Source organism: Pogona vitticeps, chromosome 3 (genome assembly GCF_051106095.1).
Source record: "Pogona vitticeps strain Pit_001003342236 chromosome 3, PviZW2.1, whole genome shotgun sequence".
Taxonomy (NCBI): domain Eukaryota; kingdom Metazoa; phylum Chordata; class Lepidosauria; order Squamata; family Agamidae; genus Pogona; species Pogona vitticeps.
The window spans coordinates 245949302-245969005 of NC_135785.1; the positions used below are offsets into that span (position 1 = coordinate 245949302).

The window sequence follows — 19704 nt, forward strand, 5'->3', positions numbered from 1 at the left end:
ATAATTGAGTTGGAAGGGTCCTAGAAAGCCATGGTATTCAACCTCCTGCTCAAGGCAGTAATTAAAATCAAAGCAGATCTGACAGATGATTGTCCAATTTTCTCTTGAGTGCCTCCAGCATTGGAGTGTTCATCACCTCCCCATGTAATTGGTTCAATTGTCATACTTCTCTAACAGTTAAGAGGTTTTTCCTGATATTCAACCAATTTTGACTCCCTGTAACCTGAGCTCATTATTAAGTGTCTTGCACTCTGAGATGATCAAGATCAGATCCTGCCCCTCCTCTAATGTTTAATCAGGGGAAGGAAAAGAAAGACCAGAGAACAACAGCATGGCTCCTCCGGCCACTTCTGATTCTGATTCATGTGGCCTGTGTCAGGTGAAGGACTGGCTTCTGGAGCTTGCCGTGGTCTGTGGCTAAGTTCTGCTCCAGTGTACAGTAGGCAGGGCTCTGCAGTTAGCTGCCAGCTCCTACAAATGGGCTGCTGTCCTTGTGCTTCTTTTCTCTCCGACAACCTCAACTGCAACAACAATCCTGTGTTAGCTTTCCTGCTGGTTTTTTACTGCCGTTCGAAGAGGCCCACTCGGCACAAAGAGTAAGAAGGGTACAAAATCAACATTTGTGCACTGTTTTCCAAATTTCAGCTGTATATATTAATTAAACATAAATGGGTACATTGCTGATTCAGTGTGATATAATTATGCCTTAAATTGTGAAACAGAGTTATAAAAGAAGATCATCAGTATAGCAGTATGCATAATGGGTGTTCTAAGGTTCATTAGTCAGTGGTCTTCAGAATGTAAGGAAAACATTTTTTATGAAAGTAATTACACTGTTTAAGATGAGTAATTAAGCTATATTCCTTAGATGAAGATATCTGGCTTTCAGCCAATGCATCTGGGGTATGTGATTTTTCTATTAACTGCTCAATTTGTAATATGTGAACACTGAAGTACAGTGGTGCCTCGCTTAACGACGATAATCCATTCCAGGAAAATTGCCGTTAAGCGAAAACATCGTAAAACGAAATTAAAAACCCCAATGAAACACATTGAAACCCGTTCAACGCATTCCAGTGGGGTAAAAACTCACTGTCCAGCGAAGATCCTCTATATGGCGGCCATTTTCGCTGCCTGTATAGCGAGGAATCCGTCCCTAAACACAGCGGGGAGCCATTTTGAAAACCCAACGACCAGCTGTTGACCGTCGTAATGCGAAGAATCACTTCCCGAAGCAGGGAACTGATCTTCGCAAAGCAAAAAAATCCCATTTAGACCATCGTTTTGCGATCGCAAAAAGATTGTCGTGCGATTTCGTCGTAATGCGGGGCAATAATTGAGCGAGGCACCACTGTACATTTTGCTGATGGCGACCTAACAGCTGAGGCCAGTGAAATTATCTCTGGGCAGCAACTCTTCTGGTTTTTCCACACCATTCAGACAATGGGCTTTGATTCTCTTGCTTTGTGTTTTGTTTTTAAACGCTAACTGATCTGTGTCTTGGGTGTGTTTTTATTTTTCCTTTTCTCATGGACAACTGATGTTGATTTGGTTTTGAATCTGCTGGTCTAGATGGTTGATTATTTTTATTATTGACTCTTGTTGATTTTGTGACACAGTGTTTGGCAGTGAAATCAACCAATAGTAGCGGAAGACGCCTTCAAGAGACAGGTGGTCCTTCCCACTTGTTTGCACAGGTGGGAATTGATCAGTCATCAGGCGATGCCGTGGCTGTTAAGCTGTTTTTTGGGGTTCAGTTTTTTTCATATTGTTTTAATGTAAGTATGAATAAGTCTTGGCATATGTTTTGCATATGCTTAAACCCACTACCTTATTTTTTGCTATTTTCATTTTGCTTCCATACTGGCAAGTTTCAGAATCACTCAAGTTTGGGTGTTCAGGGAATGTGGTGAGGTTCTATGTAAAAGTGGAAGTTGTGTTTTTTTTATTCTGGATAATATAGCAATTAAAGGGCATCAAAGTTAGTTTCTTTACCTATGTTGCTATATCATTTATAAACATATCAGCTTTCTGAGGCCATGCTTGGATTATTATTATTTTTAATTAGTTTTTGTCTTGGAGAAATAGCGCTATGCTTGCCTACTGAACTCATGCAATATGCATCTACCCGTTAACTCAGGATTTTAAAAAAATACCCCAATAATTTATATTTATTTTTTGCACTAATCTTTTTCCCTCCTACCCATGCGATATAGGAATTCTTGTAATTTTTATCATTTACTTTGACCATTAAATATTAAGAAGCAGTTCTAGTTTACTAATTGGCAACCTCCTGTTATCAGCCTGCTTTCAGCTCCCTTTGCTTAGCTGCTCTTGGCCAATTGGCTGCTCTTCAAATTAAACTATGTTCACTTGGGGAGGGGGCTTTCATTTTCAGCTGTTAAATTATGGAACAGTCTACCTCTCTTGGGGCTACACAAAAAAAACCTCCCCAATTCATTCTTTGCCTTAACACATCATCCTTTGAGATTCCAAGTTTGGTCTTCCTGGACTGTAGTGCATTAATTTCTGAGAAAGCCTCTTTCCTATAATCTCAGCAGTACCATTGACCTGGGGGGGAAATAGGCACATCACTTGAGTAACCAATTAATTGGGTAGTCAAATCATTTATTTGCATACATTTTCCTTAATATGGGCTATATAGGTTGAATGTAGATGACCTGTATTTGCATAATTTATTTTAGTGAGTGGAAAGGTAGTATTAGATCATAATTTTTTGCAACCCTTATTCAAAATAATTTAAAATTCTACATGTAATTTAAATTGTCCATCGTTGCTCAGTGGCCCAAATCCTCTTGGTTATTTTTGGTGGCATTAACAGAAATTGCATAGCTTTTGGAGACAAATTGCCTTAATTTATACATTGATTTTTAACTTACCTGTTGCATACTGAGTTGTGTGTCTGAACATTTTGATGTTTATGGTGATTGCTTAACTTGGGGAAATTTGCCTTCCAAAGTTACACCATTTATATAGCCATGTGAGATGATTTTAGCCATTTTTTAATTTGGGCAGGTTCAGATGTAATGTTGATTTCCCTGCAAACTATGATTTGGGAAAATGAGAGACTGCTTTGGGAGCAGCGGTGAATTATCTCTTGTGTGATTCTTACCCTGTGTGTTTCCTTTTGTGGTATAAACTATAATTTCCTTCTGCGTGGTAAAATACGGTGAACTGCTTTCAATCTTTGATTTCCTTGGGATCCTGGTTTGCATTGACGTACATGTAAGGTGAGATTCAGACTCATACTCTGTTTTAAACTTTATTGAAATAATGTGAAAAAAAACAACAAGATAATAGTATAAGTCTTTCACAAGGAATGTATAATCTGATATAGTAACACTCCATAAAACTGAAGTAAAAATTAAAGTAAATGTTCACACCATTGCAGTCTGTATGAGATGAGAGCATTGCATCAAAGATTAACATGGGAGGCTGTTGGAAAATAAGTCTCATTGTTCTTATTAACATAATAAGTACTGTAAAAAAATTATGTGTTGCAAAAATATCTTGGGAGGTCGATGAGAAGTAATTTAATCTGATGAGTTAATTTTTCCATTAAGGCAGGATGCCTCATTCTATTTCTCCATGCATGTAAAGTTAAATTACAAGTTTCCTTCCTGTTTGCAGCAATTTCCAAATGTGCTACCATGCAGAAAAAGACAATCAATTGTTTATGTATTAGCTGTTCATTATTGCCTGAAAATAAGGACAGAAGAACTCGATCTAGAGGCTTATAATGTTTTGCGCGGTGATTAATTCTGTTTCTGTAAAAAAAAAATTTCTAGAAAAACTGGATTGGAGTGCATATCCACCACATATGAAAATATGTCCCAATATTCCTACACTTCCTCCAGAAGGTCAAACTGACCTGTTTATTGATACAGCATAACCAGAGTGTTGTGAAATACCTCTTGTGCAGAAGCTTAATAGAATATGCCTTAAATTTGAGAAGCTTGATCTGAATGGAGTGTTGTTCCATAGAGTCTGCCATTTTCATCATATATGGTCATCCACGATAGCTTCTCCAAACCATTTTGGGACTTAATTTACAAGCATATTGGGATTCAATTAATCTTTCATATAATTTTGAAGCCAACCCTTGCTGGTAATTTTCTGATGCTAGTAGCAATATTCCAAATTTAGCTGATTATCTGTTGGCTTGTACTTTCACTGATTGAAGGGAGGAAAAATGAATGATCTGAAATATTTGAAACCAGGATAGGAAGACAGTATTTGTTTGATTTAACAATTACTCCCCTGTTTTGGGATCAGAACTATTCTACAGATCTCTTAATTCATACCAATTGCAGTCTTTCGTTAATGTATTTATTTATTTGATTTATACCCCGCCTATCTGGTCTACTCGACCACTCTAGGCGGCTTCCAGTATTTTAACCTGATTTCACTTGTCAGCATTGTAAAATAAGGGATGGGTAAGAAAGAGGGTTAATGAGGATGGAGCAGAAAACAATTTTGCAAGTCTTTAATACATTCCTAAGCAATGGATTGTTTTTTGATGGTATGGAATTACATTTTATAAGGAAAAATAAAGGCCCTTTAAATTTTTCCAAATCCCGAGATTTTATTTTCAGTGGTGACTATGGGGGATGTTGGCAGCTGTCAGGTTTACAAAATATTTGTTTTATATGGAGTGCTAAATAATAGATTTTAACATTTGAGACCCCCAATCCTCCATTTTTTAAAATTATGGAAATTGCTAGATGCAATATGTCAAGGGTCCCCGAGTTCAGGGAGTCCTTCGCTAACCACTTAGCCATACCACCCTGGCTTGGGTGGCATCAGGAAGGCCAAATGTGTTGATGGCTGGAAGAATCTTTCTTTCCAGCATCTTCCCAACATCTTAGTCTGATCCAGTGTTTCTAGGGAGTTTCCAAAAATGCTCAAGGTTAAGCACTTTGATTCTTATGTCAACCCTGCAAGGTAGAAATGTCACAACACCCACAAAACATGCAGGCTCTTAGATGATCAAGGCAGGGCCTGATTTAAGTACCAAGAACACTCTTAATCCAAAAAGTCACACAGCTGTTTGAAGAAATTTTGTATTTTATTAAAGCTTTTAACAATCATATTGAGTCCCTATATACCTTCTTAAAGTTAAGATCGTTTGAAATGTTTACTCATGTTTAATTATTTAATCATACTTTAATTCATGTACAGTTTGTTTTTTAATGTTTTAACTTATGATGTTTTTAATTCCATTCTTTTAATATTGTGAGGTGCCTTGGGTCTCCTTTATCAGGAGAAAGGTGGCCTATAAATAAAAATAATAAAATAAATATAAAGCAGATAAAAAGGTCAAAAAGCAGATTTTTATAAAAAAAATCCAGAGACAATTAAAAAATTGTTTTGGAACAAATAATCAATTAAAAACTTCAGGCAGCAGCATACAGAGCAAAGACATAAGAAAGCTAGCTAAGCTATTTTAGTACTTACACTCTAGCATAGTTTTGATATAGTCTCAGAGTATACACCAAGTGCATTCCTGGCAGTAAATAAGGATAGCATCTCCCCTGAGAGATAACTAAGCCAATTAAAGAGTCTGACCCTATTTTTATACCTTAAGCTTCAGTTTCTGGACTCTTCCAGGGAGTCTTCCAATCAGGCATTGAGCATCCTTGAACATTCCCAAAGACCAAAGTATTTTCTTCCCCCTCTCCTCACTCAGCTGAAAACCATCTTCCCAGTTAGCTCAGTACAAGGGAATGAGCCAGCTTGGCCTTGAAGATTACTCTCATACTGACGCTTCAGGTGTTCTCCCTTTCCTGTTATTGGTGGGCATTACCACCACCACCCTGCCCTACCCTGCTCATTCCAGGCACTGCCTGAACTTTCCAGAAGAGTTCCAGTCTCTTGACAAGAAATGCTTGTTTCTTAAAGCTAGGAATAAAATGCATGCATATAATGCACCAATATTTAAAGGCCTCATTTGAGCAGGAAATGTGCATAGGAGGAGATCAAAGGGCACGTTTCTGAGGTTCTGTCCCATTTTACAAACCATGATTTGATATTGTAAATCTGTTTGCAAGGAATTTTATTCAGTGTCACTGGTAGAGATATGCACGAACTGCTAATTTGGTGGTTTGTGCTAGTTTATTTCTTAGCAGAACAGGTGTCTGGCACTTCTCAGCCCTGGCTCCTCCAGCAAATGCCTACTCAAGAGACAGGGCCTGGCTTGTGCCTTGCATCAGGGGCTGGGAAGCTTCAAATACCTGTTTGGTTGATCAATGAACGGGCACAAACTGCCAGGTTGTGTTTTTTTGTTGTTTTTTTGTTTTTGTTTTTTTTTTAATTTTGAATTCTCCTTGAAAACTATCTGTGCCATTCTCACTGTGGGGGTTTTTAGTGAAGAAGATGTAGGCTAATATTCACAATATATTGCAGTGATTTTTCCTTTAGATTGCTTTTAAGTAAGTAAAAGGCATTTTATTGTTGTCAAACAATAGCAGGATCTTGTTGATTTGTACGTTTTTAAAAAAAATCTATATGCTTCCAAATAAAGATTTGTGTGTAGCTGTGACAGCCACGTTTGAGATCTGCAGTCTAGCCCTGTGTAGCTAATTTACCTAAACTAAATCTAAAGCTGTGCAGTGCCTCTGACTCTTAGAGACTTTAATCTCTTTGAAGACACTTTCTGTAGTGTATCACTTCTGTTTCTAAGGGTTTTTTGTTGTTGTCTTTAACTCTCTGGTCAAATAGGATGTTGTAAAACTTTTAACAGAACTGTGCTAAAAGGTTCATCAGAAATAAGAAATTTGCAGTTGGATTGTGCTGGGGATAAGCTTAGCGGCTGCTGGAAAATGTGGACAGAGAAATGAAATGCATGTTGTTGTTTTAAATTTAATAATAGTTTCGTATATTAATTTTATTGTATTATTTATGTTGTTAGCCGCCTAGAGTGGTCCTGACCCAACCAGATAGGCGGGATATAAAATAAATAAATAAATAAATAAATATAAATAAATAAATTAAAGAGGGGTGGACTCACCAAGCTCTCAATGATTCAACGGGGGCTCTTCCAGTGATGACCTATTAGTGGAGTTCACCCATTGTTTTGTGACTTCTCACGACTGGAGTCTTTGGTTGTGTTCTGGTCTCCATCTTGTAAGGGAGTGGGAAAGGTGTTTCATTGCAGTTCCTCATCCCTTAGTCAGGCCACTCTTGGTATTTATTCTGGGTATGTGTACATGTCTACTATCCCCATGGCCCTTTAACCTCTGGTTAGTTGTGGAGCCCAGAATATTCTAACATTTGCTTCAATACACTCAGCAGAACTAGTGGTGGATTCTAAATAGATAGAATTCCATATTTCTTATGGGCAGTGTGACTAGTGGTTTTGAGGAAGGCGCCTCGCTTCTGTTTAGATGGAAACATTGATCGTATTAGCTATTTTATATGCACAGTAGATTAAGAAGTATTCTAAAACACAGCAGCCTTATTACTCGCTGAGGCCGGGCACAAGAATCACATCTCCAACCTGTTGCAGCAGCTCTACTGGCTGCTGATTTGTTTCTGGGCACAATTCAGAGTGTTGGTCCTAACCTACAAAGCTCTAAACGGATTGGGTCCAAGCTGCCTCAAGGACTGCATCTCCTTTTACAAGCTTGCTTGAGTGTAAAGATAGTCAGGAGGGGCCTTTCACTCAGTCCTGCCACCTTGACAGGTGCCTTTGGTGGGTACATGGGAGAGGGTCTTCTCTGTTGCTGCCCCAAGCCGTTGGAACCCCCTCCCACAGGAAGCCAGGTTGGCCCCATCTTTAGTGTCCTTCTATAAATGGTGAAGATCTTTCTCTTCCGGCAACCTTTCTCCGAGTGACTGAATGTTTTTTTTTTTTTTTTAAATGGGATTGTGGTACTTTGCTACTTTAAATGCATTTTGGTGCTGCTTTTCCTTTTTGTTAGCATGGCATTCCTTTGATCCTTTTTAGTACTCTATTAATATACTCACTATTCTTAGCTTCAAATGATATCTTCTAATGATATAATCTGCTCTGGGTCCTTTTTAAGAAGAATGGCAAGATAAATTTATTTTTTAAATAAAATAAAAACAAGCAAGCAAATAAATAAATAAATAAATATGTATTTCAAAGTACCTGGCAACACTGCCACATTTTTCAAATATTTCATCTTCTGTTCTTTATCTGGTAATAAATAGAAGCAGTTAACTTCCAGAGCTATATGTGTGCCCACATTTAATGATGATGATGATGATGTTATTCCAGTTTTTCATATCATTAGTATCATGATTATTCACCCTTATGTTGAATTATTCTTTGAAGAAGTTCATTATTAGAGATGGTTTAATAGCTGGGAATGGCTCAAAGGGCTGTCCAGGACCTTTGACAGCAGGCAGAGGAGTATAATACATATATAAAGATGTATTTCATAAATTGTTTGCCAAGATAAAATCTATATCTAATCCTTGGAGTAAAGTGCTGATCAAAACGTAGCAGGGGCAAAATGTCTAGATGTAAGTGGTTTTTCCCTGACTTCTTCATCCATTATTGCTATGTAGGTTTTTGTGGAGAATATAATTAAGTCCTTGGAGCCCTGATGCTTTCCTGACGGTGAAACTTTTTTTTTTTAACTCTGAGACCTTTCAGGGATAAGCTGTCATTACTGATAGAACAGATGTGCACAAGACACATTATTTATTTGCCTGAAAATGCCTTGGATAAAGATTTATATCAGCATTCATCAAACTTGACAAAGTCTGTTTCAATGTGCCCAATTTTGATGGCATTTCACTTATTAGAGTTAATTTAATCAATTAACATACAATGAGCTGCCACTTTCTAATTACTGAATGAGACATTTGTATTCTTTCTCTCCATCTCTCCTATATTATTTTCTGACTATGTTTCTCTCCACTGTTCAACACTGCACAGTTTAAATCAGTTGCAACTGAAATGCTACACTTTGCCAAACATACTTTGCGAATGAGGAAGCCAACCTTAGTAACATTTTCCCCACTCTTGTCTCTCCAGAATGCATTCCCTTTTTGTTTTTCCCCCCAGTAATAAGTGCCCATTTTGTATTAGTCAAGGTCCCTGTTTAACCATGTTTGCAGTTATCTGAAACCATTGTTTCAACATCTAGTTTATGTGGGGCATGAACAGTATTATTCTGCTTCCTTTCTGTTTTTTTGGGGAAAACCAGCATAGAGATATTTAAAGTATGCATATGTTCTATCCTTTAAAGCAGTGGTCCCCAACCTTGGCCCTCCAGATGCTCTTGGACTACAACTCCCAGAAGCCTTCACCACCACATCTGCTGGCCAGGATTTCTGGGAGCTGAAGTCCAAGAACATCTGGAGGCCCAAGGTTGGAGACCCCTGCTTTAAAGCAGACATGGATAATCATGACCTTTCTGATGTTCTTGGCATACAGGTCACATCATCCCTGGCCGGTGTAGCCACTAGTAAGAAATTCTGGGAATTAAAGAACCCAAACATCTGGAAAATTGCAGTTGCTAAGTCCTACTGTAAAGTATTCAAAAACAGTGGGAGGATATTTCAGACTTATTTGGGGCTCTGCAACAGACTTTGTCGGGGCAATCTGTCAAAGGGAAAGTAGGACAAGAACCAGTGAGCTAAAAAAATCAAAATATTCCATTCTATCTCTTGCTGTTTGAAGGGAGATAATTTCTTTAATTACACGAGAGGTGCTAATTAACTTACAAATGGTATATTTGTTTGATTCACACTAGCAGCTCTTGTGTGAATGCTTTTCTCCACTGTAACATTGCACCATTTAAATCAGTAGCTATAATGCTATACTTTGCCAAACATGCTTTGAAAACCAGGAAACCAACTATAATAATACCCCCTGCCACTTTTCTCTCTCCAGCTCTTGTTAATAATATATGTGTCACAAGCCCTCTTTGGGTGTACAGTGTGAAAGTGTGTAGGGCTCAAAGGGTGTTGGAAACGCAAACAGACCCCATCCTAATCCCACCATGCAGACCTTAGCTATTCAGTGCTAAAATCTGTGCAGGCGTTGTAAACACATTTAGCTGAATGTGTCTGTGATCTTTCCATGAAAGGTAGCCCTTCCTTATAAGGGATGCTTATCACAGAAGTGCTGTAAGCACATTCATCTGAATGCAGTTTTACTACTTAAGCAGAGCATTATGCTAAACACTCAAAAACATGATGACAGATTGGGCTGGGGATGGTGGGGGGTGAGATTTACCTCCATCCCCACAACCAATTGAGCCCTGTAATCCCAAATGCTTGATTCGTTCTACAGTTTGTATCATCTCCCCACGTGTACCTGCAACTTAGGATAGTGCTTTATGCACATGATGATTTGAACTGCACACCTTTGAAAGCCAATGGCATAATGAATTTGTGAATGAATATCTCAACTCAATATAAAAAAAGGATATTTGAAACTGTGTTATCTTCTCTTTGGTTCAGGAGAATTATTTGAGGAAATTTCTTCATATGCATCTAGAAGAGAATGCCTCTTGGCAGCTATTTCCAAGATTCTTTTGCAGAAAAGTAGTTTGAATAACTTTTCATTGGCTCTAAGTTTAAAATGGTGTCATTGAATCAGCATATGATGCCCGTGTATGTGTGTAACTTATGCTCTCTGTTTTTGTTTGTTTTTTAATCTTAATACAGACGACAGGATTCCATGATGACCATGAAGTGGTCTTGGTCAGAACTGATAAATCTGGTGGAGTGTGGCCTGTTAATGCTCCAGGTGAAACACTGGCGCCCCCGGGCAGGCGAAGGAAGACTCAGAAGGTGTGTGTAATAAAATATTCCCATTTCACTTCCTTTTAGAACGTGTTCCCTAAATGCGTGGTATCTGTGGTGGGAGCCAAGCAAAATTGTTCTTGAACTCCTGAAACCATGTAAACATAGCAGTTTCTGTAGAGTCATGAAACATACATGTTTTTCTGTCATGGCTGCTGTGAAATGGAAGATTATGTGTCAGCTGATCCATTAGCAGGTGTTATCTGCTTTCCCTCCTTACATGCCTGCCTCCCTCCCTTGAGGAGCAATATGAAGCTCCCCAGTGCTTTTCTCTCGGTTATAAGAGTTCTCCCTTTTCCAGTAATTATATATTCAGTACTTACCTATTTTTAAAATAATTTTGAATAGCCTCTTGCAAACCATTATGGTAACAGGATCTAATTAAGAAATCCAGCCATTTCCATGAATATTATCTGTTAAATCAAGTTGTGATTGTTTTGTTGAGATGACATTCTATAAAATTCAAGGGCTGGTTGTGGATAGTATAATTTTATGAATTCTTTTTTTCACGGGATTTGTTTTAAAACAGTTAGCAGTTGCACCAAATTAAATCTTCCCTTTCTTGCTATTCCTTTTCAGATCACTACTCACGTGGATAAGGAAAGGGTTCGGTATTTTCAAGATGATGATAATCTGACCTTGAAGGATTTGGTCAGGAATGAAAAAATGAGAACAGCAGAGGATCAAAATAAGCTTTTCATGAGAATGGCATCAAAGGTAACACCTAATGTGGCAGAATTTATATTGAAAGAACATTTCCTTTTTTTTTTTTTTTTGAAAAATATACTTTTTGAGTACCTTTTTGTAAAAATAAAGAAATCCTGTTTGCTCTGTGAGTTTTGTAAGGTCAAGGAACCTGAGCCAATAATGTGTTTTGTTTCAATATATGAATAAGCAAAGGAATCCCTTCCTTCTTTCTCTGCTCATAATTTATCGTTCATTTCAAAATGCCAAAACTGGCTCTTTAAATTCCATTGATTCTGTGGGCCTACTCTAGCTGTGACTTCCTACTGGATTTCAGCTAATGTGTTGAAAGGCACTTACTCCTAAAGAAGTATGCATTGGATTGTATGAAGGTTATGGAGCCCTAATTTATAGTGGTAGTTTTCCAATGCTACTCTATGGAAACATGGTTTTCATCATATGCTCTTTTAACATCCTAGATACTCAGGATGATGCAAATGCCATGCTTGGATATGCAGTGCATGTGAAGGAGCTATACACAGTGTAGCCACATATAATCCTGTCAGATTCGGCACAGGAGCAAATAGAATGTCTGTAAAAGCTTGCTTCTCCCTTGATCACTTTACGTACACTTAGGACATGGTGTGCTATAGAGCTAGGGTGGCAACCTCAGTTGATCTGTGACCCACTTCTGCCTTTCTTCGCCATTGCCAGGGTGAGCGTCTTACAAAACTCTGAAACAAATTTCCCCGTAGATGGCAAATTGTGCTCCCCAAAGCCTCAGAATTGAGTTGACATTTAAACATAATTATGCCACAAGTTTTGTAAAAGGTATTTTTTCTTTTTTCTTTTCTTTTTAACAAAAAAAAAACCTTGTCAGTGATACGAAGCAGAGAAACAGAAGATACTTAACTCATTTTCTGTCCAGTGTTTGACTTTAAATCACACCATTATGTCACATTATTCAAAGGTTCTACTTGATATAATGGACTGTACTCATTTACAGCCATGTAAGGATACCAACCTGAATTTGACCCAACTCCGGGAGGCAGTGGAAGACAGGAGGGCCTGGCGTGCTCTGGTCCATGGGGGTCACAAAGGGTTGGACAGGACTAAACGACTAAACAAACAACATGGATAGGAGCAGCTGGCTGGGTAGCTCAGTAGTTTAGGTATCTGACTGAGCAACCAGCAGTTACGAGTTTGATTCCTTACTGTGCCTCCTGGGAGAAAAGCCAGCCTGTGTGGCCTTGGGCAAGCTGCACAGTCCCAGGGTGCTCCCTGAAGAAGGGAATGGGAAACTGCTTCTGAGCATTGTCTATCTGAAGGCCCTGAAAAAGGTTTCCAGAGTCAAAACTGACTTGACCACACATTATTATTATTATTATTTAGGAAAGGAACAGGTCTGTGTGTGTGTGTATGTGCAAGTGATAAGCACTGGGCAAAGCTGTGCTGAGATTTGATTGCCTGTTTTTTATGGTAGCATGTATGTAATTCCCAAGAGAAACATTGGCCCTTGAATGCTGATACATATGAGGCTGGACAAGATAAGGAAACCAAGTTTTTATTTTATTGTGGATAGGCAGATTTGGGGTTGTTGGGATTTACTTTGTTCTTTCTTACAGCTTTGCCATCTGTTAATCATGAAGAAGAAGACATAGTGAAGGGAGAAATAATAGAATCTGTTATCAATACCTCAGGAGCCATATGCTATATTGTATATGTTATGAAAATATAAATATAATATGGCATATTTTATGCCATATTTGTTATAATTGTTATAACTGTTATTTTAACAAGAATTAAAATGGCTAATAAAACCTATGTGTGACAACAAATAATACTCATATTTTATAGTTGAAGGATAGTATGGCCAAGAGTTGAACAGTTAGTATAAGGCCTGTTGTGGCAGACTTTTTTTAACCTTTCCCTTTCTGCTATAAATGATTCTGACATCTTCCATTAGATTCTGAACTATCTCCTGTCTGTCTGTCTGTTACATTTCAAAGAAATAGCATTACTATAGCAGTTAGGAGAGGGAAGTGAAGAGATGGAAAGAGAAGTAGGTTGTGGAGAGAATGTGTTTCAAGATTTAAAACATAGGGAAACTGTTAGTTTGTTGATTTTCTGCTGAGTGGAAAATGCCTCCAGCCGAACCACCCAGGATCTATCTGTTGGGCAAGCAGAGAGTAGGTTTTTTGTCATGAAGATCACAACAGCACGACTTGTGAAAATGTGAACTTTTGCTCAGAGGGATTTTTTTTACTTTGGTTTCCACAGCTTATAATTTGAAAAGAGCCGTGAAATTCTGGCCCCTCTGTAAGCTTTTAACAGATTACCACCTATAACATGGAAAGTGGGGATCTTTTAAGGGTTGGGGAGGGGGCAAAATGTCATGACTGCTTTCAACGAAAAACCAATAAAACAAATGTGCAAAACTTTGGGATTTGGCAGAAATGTTAATTCAAAATTAATGCCAATAAATTTGCAAGACACTTTTTGCAAAATATTTTCTTGGTTACCGTATTTTTCCATGTATAAAATGATTTGTTGTTTAGCCATTAAGTTGTGTCTGACTCTTCGTGACCCCATGGACCAGAGCATGGCAGGCCCTCCTGTCTTCCACTGCCTCCCGGAGTTTGGTCAAATTCATGTTGGTAGCTTCGGTGACACTGTCCAACTATCTCGTCCTCTGCCGTCCCCTTCTCCTCTTGCCTTCACACTTTCCCAGCATCAGGGTCTGTATAAGATGATACTTTTGTCTAAAATCTTTAGACCTAAAATTGAAGGTTTTCTGGAAGTAAGCTAAGGAGAGGACAAAATGGCCCATACCTTGCCTCTGCAAACAGGCTGTCTCCGATCATGAGGCTTAGCTTCCTACAGTCATGAGACTTCACTTCCTCCAATCATGAGCCTTATATAACTGATGTCAGCTAATGCTGAACAAACCAATTGTAACACAAACCAATAGAAGGTGGAGCTATAGGCAGTGCTCAGGTACAATATGTTCTGAGCCCAGAGGCTGAATACTCAAAGCTTAATTTTGGGTTAGAAAGGAGGGCATCTTATATATGGGAGCATCTTGTACATGGAAAAATGCATGTTTCTTTATGTGTATAAGTTGTAGGGAACTGGCACATCTAATAAAAGCCAAAAGATGGAAACAGTCTCAGTATGTCTGGAATAGGTAACAATATGTGGTATGTATTCACGAAGGCTTTCATGGCCAGGATGTAATGGTTGTTGTGGGTTTTTTGGTCTCGTTGGCCGTGTTCTGAAGGTTGTTTTTCCTAACATTTCGCAAATCTCTGTGGCCGGCATCTTCAGAGGACAGGAGTCAGAACTCTTGTCGGTTCTCTGTTGCAGTGCTGTCCTCTGAAGATGCCGGCCACAGAGACTGGCGAAACGTTAGGAAGAACAACCTTCAGAACATGGCCAACGAGCCCGAAAAACCCACAACAACCAATATGTGGTATCTTTAGTGTGTGGTGAAAAGCTTAATGCATTTCGGCAGGGCTTTCATCAGAAGCTTAAAATGAATAAAATTACAAAATTATAAATGTATACATACCAGGTATATTCTTATAAACTATTATATGACTCAAGACCTTACTAACTCATCATATAACATATAAAAATCAAGCAAATAGAACAATAAACCTATATATGTGTGTGGCTGAGGACCTATATTTTATGCACTTAAAAACCAATTGTTAAAAAATGTTAAAGCTTTATAAAATTACAAAATTATAAATGTATAGACATCAAGTGTAATTTAAAAACCATTATGTGACTCAAGAACTTATTAACTCATCACAAAACATAAAAATCAGGCAAGTAGGACAATGTGTGTGTGTGTGTGTGTGTGTGTGTGTGTGTGTGTGTGTGAGACCTATCCTATTTTTTGCTCCATAAGACGCACTTTTTTCCCTCCAAAATGTGGGGAGGAATGTCCGTGCGTCTTATGGACCGAAGGCAGCAATTTCGTCGCCGCTGGCCCCGTGGGGGGGAGCGTCGCAAGGGTCTGGGTGAGCCTTCCAGGACCCTTGCGAGGCTCCCCCACCCCCCCACAGGGCCAGCGCCGGCGAAATCGCCAGCTTCCAGGTGGGGGGGAACGTCGCAAGGGTCCTGGAAGCTCACTCAGACCCTTGAGACGCTCCTCCCACCCCCGCACGGGCCAGCACCGGCAAAATCGCCAGTTTCTGGGAGTGTTTTGAGGCTTCCCAAGCCTCAAAACACTCCCAGAAGCTGGCGATTTTACCCCCCTGGCCCCGTGGGGGTGGGTGGGGGGAGCGTGGCAAGCGTCTGAGGGAGCCTCCCAGGACCCTTGCCACGCTCCCCCCCCCGGCACAGGGCCAGCACCGGCAAAACCGCCAGTTTCTGGGAGTCTTTTGAGGCTTGGGAAGCCTCTGAGGAGTCTCAGAAGGTGGCGATTTTGCCCCCTCTGACCCCCGAGGGGGGGCAGGGTGAGTCTCTAACGCGTCCTGGAACACACCCTAGGACCCTTTGGAGGCTCACCCTGCCCCCCCCCCGCTGGGCCAGAGAGGGGGAAATCGCCAGCTTCTGGGACTCTTCTGAAGCTTCCCAAGCCTCAAGTCCCAGAAGCTGGCGATTTCGCCCCCTCTGACCCCGGGGGGGGGGTCAGAGCGAGCCTCCAAAGGGTCCTAGGATGTGTTCCATAAGATGGACCTCTCCATAAGGCTCACCAATTTTTAGGAGAAGAAAACAAATTATTTTTTCCTGTTTTCTTCTCCTAAAAATTTGGTGCGTCTTGTGGAAAGGTGCGTCTTATGGAGCGAAAAATACGGTATATTTTTTGTACTAAAAACCAATTATTAAAAAATGTTAAAGCCTTATAAATGACCTCAGTAAGCGAAATAGTCAACACATACCAAAAACTTTATATTTCTCTGGTCTGTATCAGCTCCAAAGCTTAATCAGGAATGTTGAAGTGAAGCAGGGAGGCATTTTATTTTCAGCTGAGTCAAGGTCGACATTTTAATTGTTGTCTTTTTACAGCAGGGGAAGAAAATCAATCTCTACATTTAACCCTCAAGATCCTAGTGTGTTTAATCTTAAAATCCAATTGATCTCTTTTCTCAGTAGAAACCTGTCTTGGTTAACAGTAACTCTTTCAATAGCCCAAAATATGAGATCTTTTAATGTGTGGTCCTTTTCAATAAAGTGACCAACAAGAGGATTGCCTAATCATTTGTTTTTTATATTGCTCAAATTATTTTTTTTTAAGTGGTCTTGTGATCTTCCCTATATAGAGTTTTTCACATGGACATCTTATGGCATAAATCACTCCTTTGGTGTTGCAATTTGTGAAGTTATTAAAATGTATTATTATTCGTTGGATCATTAAATTCTATCATACACCTAGTATGACTAAAATAAACACATTCCCCACACGGATAGTCTCCTTTTGGAGGGGAGTGTTCTGATAAGAAGCTAGAAGCTGTAGATGGTGTCTTCTCTTCAAACTCACTAGTTCCTAGTTCCTTTTTATTCTTACAAATTGACCATATGGAAGATGCTGCCATAAGGGTCTGGGTTGAGAAGTGACAAATCTCAGATATGTGTTACAATCTGTTGGTTTTCTGTAGAGTCTAATGTACAATCTGTCCAGGGAATCTAACCATTCAAAAAGCTGAATGTCTCATCTTCTGAGCTCTCCATTCGTGCAGATTGGTTCTTTTTCCTGAGGAGGCATAATACATCGTGTTGATCTTATTTAGAAATAGACTGTTCTGTAATACTATTTTCATTACTCCTTTGTGATTTTCGATCGTTTTACCACTTTTTTTCCGTAATTCGCCCCCCCCTTGCTCTCCCTTCCTGCCTTTTATGACCCTGACAGGGTCGTTTAAGAGGTGCACTTCGTGTACTAATAAGTTGCCTGTTTCTGACGGCCACAATTCTTGTCTTTTTTGTTTGGGAGAAGTGCACCAGCCAGCCTCCTGCTCCTATTATAAAAATTTTACTAAATAAACCATCAAGCTCCGTCCATGAAACCTTAAATCAGTCATGTTCAACCTTGGCCCTCCAAATGTTCTTACACTACAGCTCCCAGAAGCCTTCACCACCACCTCTGCTCACCAGGAGGTGAAATCCAAGAATATCTGGAGGGCCAAGGTTGGACACCACTGCCTTAAATCTTTCTTGTGAGAGCAATCTCTTTGTCCACCATCCAAGATGGTTGAGACTCAGGCTTCACAACCGCCACTGGTTTCTTTGGTTCCTAATTGCTTGTTACCGACTCCTTAACCAAACCAAAATTGCCTAAGTCAAAGTCCTCCAGATCGATGCCACAGTCGACCCCAACACTGAAAACTACTCCAAAACTGATTGGTACCAAACCGAATAAATCTAAAAAGTCTTCTGTAGACTCTCAACCATCAGTACAGCATCCTTCTGTGCAGGATCAACTACCTATTGATTTCAGTACCTACCACGAAGCCATTCTGCCTCCGTTAGGCCAACCTCCTTCTCCTTTGCTGGCTCAATCTCCATCCTGGGCAGATGGCTGAGGTGACTGTACTGCCTTATTCGGCCTGTTCAAGCCCCACATCATTGGGTTGCTCTGTGTCTGGGTGTGAGTCTGAATCAGTTCCTGTTGATCCAGTTCCTTTGCGGAAGAAGAAGGCTAAATTCCACCACATTGAGGACACCAGCCACCTAAACTGCCACCTGAATGGTATCGACATCATCCGCACCAGTATTGGCAGCATGATAATGAATGTTATGTCAAACTGAAGCATTTTCGGTATGCATGCTATTATCCTTCGGACTCTTCGGAGTCCCCCTTGCCTCCTCGATACTGTTCGAGCTACAACTACGACCAGTCATAAGATGATGAGAGCGTTTTTCCTGCTTCGATACCGAAGCTCCATAAGAAAGCTCACAAACGGCATGCTTCAGCTGCCCCGACTCCATCAACTTCGATACTGAAGAAACCAAAGCTGTCAGCTAAGCCCTCTGTACCACTGGCCGATACAGCTGCTCTTTCTCGGGATCACTCATCATCCTTACAAGTCACCATGACTTACACTGGACCCCCACCTGTGGACTCTAAGAAACCTCAAAGCGTAAGCCAGATCTTTCTGCCCAGTCGATACCTGGCAAGCGCGTTACTGTGGCTCCTAAGCGCCACCGGCCAGACATCATTCCTGATACGTCAACTGATTCATATCAGCAGGGTTCCTTGCCTTCATCATCACATTCTTCGGACTCGGAGTCCTCTGATTCCATGGCCTTACAAGAATCACCGCCCAAACCTCCGAGTCCCAATTCCGATGTAGCTGATGCTAATCCTCCATCACTATCGGAGGATTTCTCCTTCTATTCTCAATTAGTTCTCCGCATTGCCAAAGCCATGGACCTTGAGGTCCAGCAACCAATCCAATCCAAATCTGACAAGGTCTATGAGGCTATAGATGAAGATCAGACACCCCCACTTTGTATGGGGTTCATAAGCTGCTCAAGCTTATTAAGCAGTCTTGGGCCAAACCACCTTCAGTTCCTCCGATCTCTTGCAGAGTTGAGAATCTGTACAAGACCCACAGTACAGTACTAACACGGAATTTCTCTCCAAACGTCGTCCTCCTAATTCCGTTATTGTCGGTGCAATGCAAAATAGTGCACGCAATCATTCTAACACCACTTCAAACAATAGAGAGGGTAGGAAGTTAGACATTATTGGACGTAGAGTTTACTCTCTCGCATCTTTCACCTTACATGCTGCCAACTATTTAGCTGCAATGGGAGCCTATCACAGGTTTCTCTGGAACAAGGCCCTTCCGTCCCTACAGTCGGCCTCTGGAGAGTACAAACCTCAGGGTCTCACTTTTCACCAAGAGTCTATGGCATTGGCATGAGAAGAGCACATCATAGCACGACATATAATTGAGTCAACTTCTAAACACATGGCCACAGCTGTAGCTTTATGTAGCCATGCCTGCCTACATTACGCAAGCATCTCAGAGGACTCTAGGACGCGAATTGAGGACTTACCTTTTGACAGTGCTGGTCTGTTTGATGAGAAAACAGATGAGATTCTGGACAACCTACAAAAGATGAGAAAAACAGCACCCTCCTATAGTACTCAGCTGTATTACAGACCTCAAAGGTATCAGTGGCATCGTTGTATCCCTTCCACCAGTACAAGTCTTTCCCAGAAAAGCAACATTACTTACTTCAATCATCTTCCAC

General features: G+C 40.1%; 1 protein-coding gene across 2 annotated transcripts in view; it reads left to right on the forward strand.

Moving 5' to 3' along the window:
* The window catches only part of CWF19L2 (CWF19 like cell cycle control factor 2), a 100007-nt gene that overhangs the window by 43171 nt on the left and 37132 nt on the right, over nt 1–19704 (forward strand). For both annotated transcript variants that reach the window (XM_072993647.2, XM_020803161.3), the window contains exons 11-12: nt 10669–10794; nt 11386–11523. In XM_072993647.2, coding sequence (XP_072849748.2) covers nt 10669–10794; nt 11386–11523 — 264 coding nt within the window. The remainder of the gene's footprint in view (nt 1–10668; nt 10795–11385; nt 11524–19704) is intronic.